General features: G+C 37.5%; 1 protein-coding gene across 3 annotated transcripts in view; it reads left to right on the forward strand.

Annotated features, from left to right (window-relative positions):
- LOC122563228 (immunoglobulin-like and fibronectin type III domain-containing protein 1) overlaps positions 1-6,000 on the forward strand; it is an 89,691-nt gene extending 83,691 nt beyond the window's left edge. For all 3 annotated transcript variants that reach the window (XM_043716828.1, XM_043716827.1, XM_043716826.1), the window contains 3 exons: positions 497-796; positions 1,689-2,015; positions 3,757-6,000. In XM_043716828.1, coding sequence (XP_043572763.1) covers positions 497-796; positions 1,689-2,015; positions 3,757-3,761 — 632 coding nt within the window. In that variant the 3' untranslated portion in view covers positions 3,762-6,000. The remainder of the gene's footprint in view (positions 1-496; positions 797-1,688; positions 2,016-3,756) is intronic.

Raw genomic sequence — 6,000 nt, forward strand, 5'->3', positions numbered from 1 at the left:
ATAAATCATAATAGCACTAATAAATCTAATAGCACTGTAGAAGTACCTAAAGCAGTGGTTCGGGTTAATTCACCCACCTTCTCAAGGGCAGTTAGGGATGGACAGTAAATGCTGACCTAACCAGCAGTGCCCAAATCCCATGAATGAATACTTTTTTTTAGAAAAGTCATGTGGACCAGGTTTATGCTAAAGTTGTAATGACAAATAATATTTACTGTTCTAATTTGAAATAAAATTATATGAACTCATCTGATATGGAAGATTACATGGGCAAATAATCTACAAATTATAATAATGTGAAAGTAGTTCTTGTAAACTCGCCTGTCTTGTGCTAGTAAACATTAAGGTTTGTGGTTAACGTAAATATAAATATTCTTGTAGTTTATGTTGAAGAATGTTATTGGATATGATGATTTTGAACATTACAACTTTATTGGATAATTGATTAAATCTCTTTTTTTTCCCTTTATGTTAAATTTGGTATATTATTTTACAGCTGTTCCCAAACCTCCAGGTCCAGTAACATTGACTGAAAATGTCCCACACTCAGTGACAGTTTCCTGGGAATCATCCAGTGATGAACCGCTTGATGATCATTTGCATTATGTTGTTATGCAAAGAGATTCGCGCAGACTGAAGTGGCATACAGTGAGAGACAACATCTTCAACAACAAATTCACAGTCATAAATATTGTTCCAGGGTGCAAATACAACTTCAGAGTTCTAGCAAAAAATGACATGGGCTATAGTGAACCTTCAGATACACGAGAGCCATGGTGCATTTTAAGGCAAAGAGGTAAGCAAATGTTGCAGTCAACTATTAGATCAGAAATTGCTGGAGTTACCATTTCAATCCAGTCACCCTTCACCTGCAGAAGTTCTCCCGCAATTTCTGTTTTTGTTTCAGATGTTCAGCTTCTGCAGTACTTTGTTCTACTGTGCTACAAGACCCTTGAAATACTTAATCGACCTTTTAATTTCTAGCTCTCAAAACATTATGCACATATTGTAACTGAATTCCATATTTTATCCTCTAATAATAGATCTCATATTGGGTGCGAAGATCAGCGTCAAATTATTTTGTGTTTACTTCAGACTAAATACAGAAGATATAAATGACTTTGCTCTGTGTAATGTCTGAAGAATGTTGGAAAAATACTTTATAACTTCTTTCCCCCACCCCCCCACCCCACCCACCCCACTTTTTCCTGCTTCCTTCACAGTTTCTTCCTGCTTTCTTTGCCACTTCTCCCTGTCCTCCACCTTACATTCCCCTCATAGCTGGAAGAAAGCAGCAAAGAGAGCAGGAAACTGCAGGGGAGAAAGTGAGACGGACAGCAACAAAGGGGTCAAGGGAAAGTGTCAACAGTAGTGGGGAGAATGGTGAGGAGATAGGAGTGCAAGAAGTGAAGGGAGTGCACACAAACGGGGTTAGGGATGAAAGTAGCAGAAGTGCAAGTGGTGCAGGGAGCAGGCTAGGCTGTTGCTGACATACAGTGGAATGTCATTGTACATGGTTATGATTGTATGCCATCAGAATGGTTACTGGCAAACAGATACAATCCTGAATATATCCATGTTCGATGGATACATACACAGACTATGTGTTAAAGTACTGGCTACTTTACAGGGTTTGAGATACTGTAATGAATCCTTTTTGACATATGTTATTCTGTTTCTATTTGCAGATCCATTTGCTTTAAAATTGCCAATCTACAAAGCTCGAAGCAATATGACAGCCCCTGAATTCATTGTGAGGTTAAAGACTCACATTGCACCCAGTGGATCCGACATTAATATGAGTTGTGCCGTTAAAGGATTCCCTCCACCAAAAGTGATCTGGTTCAAAGATAATATAAACATCATGGATGATGCAAATTTCTGGTCTACAAACATCTACGGGGTTTGTTCCCTTTGCATTTTTGGTGCAAGCCCAAAACAAACTGGAGAATACATGGCCATTGCAGAGAATTCAGTTGGAAGGGCCATCACCTCAACTAGATTATTGGTTACAGGTAATTAGAGACATGTCAGAATTCTTTATATAGCAATCTTGCAAGTGTTCAAGATAAAGATGCTAATTTTATGAGTAATTAGATTCAAGTGCATTTTGGCTAACGAATGAATCCTGAAGTGATGATAAAATTCATCAGTTTGGAGAAAATCCATGACAAGATGGATGGGTAGAATGGTGACTTACTCAAATAAGAGAAATCAAAGGGTTAATGATAATATGCATATAAGACAGCCTACCTTACTAGTAATATAAGATCACATGACTACCAGATTCTATGTTGAAGTCTCCAATAAAGTCTTGTCCTGTATATAGTTAGAAGGTGATGTTCAATAAGAGGTTATGTTTCCTGTCAGCGTGGCCTCCTGCAGTCTCTATTCATTCCAATCCTGGATACAACTAAATGACAATTGCAGTTGGTGCTAATACAAATTATAGGACTCTATATTCCAGTAGAAAGAGTGCTTCTGAAAATATTTTGAAGATAACTTCAATTATGTTAATACATTTTCCATAGGTGTGACTCACAAGCAGTCTGAAGATTCAAGTATGCTTTATGTTTACTGAGTTACCACAGAATCCTGCTCACAGTGGCTTTTGCTCTTCACTGTAATAGAGCATGATTACTTTCAGATAGTAATCTGGCATGCTGATGTTGAAAGATACTTACATAAATAGATTAATGATATTAATTACCTGCTACATTTTACTTTTAAGATATAAATAAGTTTATTTGCTGTTCCCTCCCAAATCCTTGAAGTTCTTGTCATTTATATTATTCATTCACTCATGGGGTTGAGCATTGCTGGCTAGGCCAGCATTTATTGCCCAGCCCTAATTGCCCAACTGCAGTTAAGAGTCAACCATATTGCTGTGGATATGGAGTCCTATGTAAGCCAGACCAGGCATGGACATCTGTTTCCTTCCCTAAAGGACATTAGTGAACTAGATGAGTTTTTTTTCTGACAATCAATAATGGTTACCTGGTCAGTTTTAGACTTTTAATTCCAGATTTTTATTGAATTCAGATCATAATGTTAGCTAAATGCTGTAGTTTTCTTAGTACATAGACTAGATATATTCTCCATCATATCTGACATGCTGGATTTGGAGATCTTAATGAAACAATTATTAATGAAGCATTACTAATTTTTTCCAAAGTAACTGCTTCATTCACCAAGTACTAAGGAGCCAATTATCACAAAACATGCCCAGCTGACAGAATTAGGATGTCATAATTATGTGATAGCATGCAACAGTTGATGAGTCAGCAGCCCACCTTACATCACTTCAGTCAAAATAAAAATGAACAGACATGTAATTTGGGTTTCTGAGCTCTACCATCTATTATATACTATCACACTCAAGACCTATGGCAGTGACTCCTGGCGTAATGTTCAAAGTCAGCATCAAATGTTTCCTCTTAGACTTGATACAATGCAATAAATTACAGACCAAACATCACCATCAGCTGAGAATATTATTTACTAGGTTAAACTGTATAAAATCCTTACTAGTTGGCTGTATGACCATGAACTTTCTTCTAGTTCTGCTTTCGAAACTTACTCAAATGTTTTCCACATCCAATTTTGACTATCACTTTCCGTTCTATATATCTACCCTAATGGAATTAAAGGAAAAAAAAATACAGTTTTTATGTTATGTTTTACTGTACTGATACATGTGATAAAATGAATAATGATCTAAGAAATCACACAAAATGATTTGTTTTTTTAACACAGAATGAAGCAACTTCACAAAGAACTTTGGCATTGATTTCAGATAAGCAAACCAAGCTGAAGTAACAAATTTGATCAAATCAATGATTCGGAGTGAACTCCCTGCCTGATGTTAGAGTCTGATATATAGTAAGCTATTCATGTAATCAATGGATACATGTTCAGAAAAGTTTTTAAAATGCAGAAAAAGAAACAAACTACACTGGGATGACTTTAACATATGATTTCAGTCTAATTATAAAACTTTGTTTTGCACTTTGTTGCATGTGAATTAAATATTGGTCAGATATTGATGGAGAAAACAAGGACCAATATCTCCTATTGAGATCGAGATAGGACATGATTAAGCCAATGCTGCTTGATAATATAAATGATTAGCACTCTGCTGAGAGGCTGCATGCTTGTGCAAAGCTAGCTTTAGTGCAAACTGGGATGTTTAAAAGGAGAGGCATTCTTCTTTTTAGGATGTAATTAGTGTTGGAACTGCCTAGTAGTTTAATCTAAGCAGAACAAACAGAAATAGTGCAAAAGGGCAGAGAGCATGCTGCCAAGTTTTGGTACTGATTGGGTATTTGGAATTTTGGTGCAGGAGATGGACAAAAGAACAAAAGTTTATTACCTTTGAAGGGGTGTAAGGAAAAGCTCACTAACTACCAGTCAGTCAATTTAACCTCGGCGATGAGGAAACTTTTAAAAACTGTCATCCATCACAGAATTAACAGCAACTTAAAAAACGTGAACTAATAATGGAAAGCTAGCACAGATTTGCCAAGGGCAAATTTATTTAACTTGAGATTTTTTGAAGTAACGAAAGGTGGTGTATATGGACATCCAAAAAGCATTTGATAAGGTGCTACTTCATAGGTTTGGCAGTGAAGCTCTAGTAAAAAGGAGTGGATAGCAGCATAGTTACAAATTTTGCTGAGTGACAAAGAGTAGTGAATGATTGTTTTACAGATTGGAGGAAGTTATATATTGAGATTTCCCAGAAATCAAAGGACAACTGTTTTTCTTAGTCTATGTTAATGATGTAACCTTGGTAATGCAGAATGCAAAATGATGATTTGCTTATATTACAAAATTTGGAAGTATTGTGAACTTTGAGGAGGATAGTGATAGACTCTCACTTTGCACCTTACGCACTGCCATTCTTCAATTGTGCTTGCAGAACAAGGTAGCACATTAATTACAAACTAAAATACTTAATCAGGTGTTGTTGCACATTTTCCGATGCATTCAGGAGCTGATGTTGGTAATGATAGAATGGAGCATGACTGGTCATGGCCTGAAACCATCTTTCACCTTTGCAAATTCAGCTTCAACATCATCCCATAATCTCTTGAATTTGGATACATCTGTCGGTGTATTAAGAATTACTTCTTGTTTTTCCTGCCTTCCTTAGTACAACCTTATCCAAGTACCTTTCTCCTTGATCATACCCAATAATCACTACCTGGTTAGGCAGTAGTATTGGGGTGAAATCCAAGAGTAGAAACAGATGGCTGACAATCAAATGTCATCACTCAACCATATGCTCAGCTTGAGATACATGTAATATGTATTCTTTAGAGGGTAGCAAAGGGACAGGATTTGTACTAAGTGAGGCACTGTGCATGGATGTTGTGAAGGAAGGGAAAGAAGAAATATCACCCAGATATTAGATTACTGGAGGCGAAAGTTGCAGAGATATTATTACACAGGAGTAAGATGGATGGGACAGTGTAGGGAAAGACACTGATGTATTTGTCCAATGAAATGCATGGTAAATTGTCTGCTGTCACTGGGAGCATGAAGGCATCAACTCAGTCCTGGCTTCTGTAGCCATCATCATAAGAAATATCGTATCCACACTCCATGATGTAGCTTCTGATGTCTCCAGTTTATTTGCAGCACAAGCAGACACCATATGAAAGCTCTGTATTGTAGTGGAATCTTGGAGTGAGATTATGCAACCTGCAATTTATCACCATGCAAAACAACTTGCAAGAATCTACCGTTCTCTCTCAGGATGACATCACTCACCATCCCAGCACTGAGTGCCCTGCTATTACCAACTGAGGCTCTTGGTGCCCAGTCTGACACGATGCAATTTGTAGCTGGGTGTCTAGGCCCAAAGACCCTGTAAAGGCCATCTGTAGTCTCCCTGTAGTGTCATACAGCAACCTTCATCAGTTATCATAGAATCCCTACAGCCCATTTGGCCCATCGAGTTCACACCGACCATCTGAGGAGCATCCCACCCTATCC

The sequence above is a fragment of the Chiloscyllium plagiosum genome, chromosome 26 (genome assembly GCF_004010195.1).
Source record: "Chiloscyllium plagiosum isolate BGI_BamShark_2017 chromosome 26, ASM401019v2, whole genome shotgun sequence".
NCBI classification, from domain to species: Eukaryota; Metazoa; Chordata; class Chondrichthyes; order Orectolobiformes; family Hemiscylliidae; genus Chiloscyllium; species Chiloscyllium plagiosum.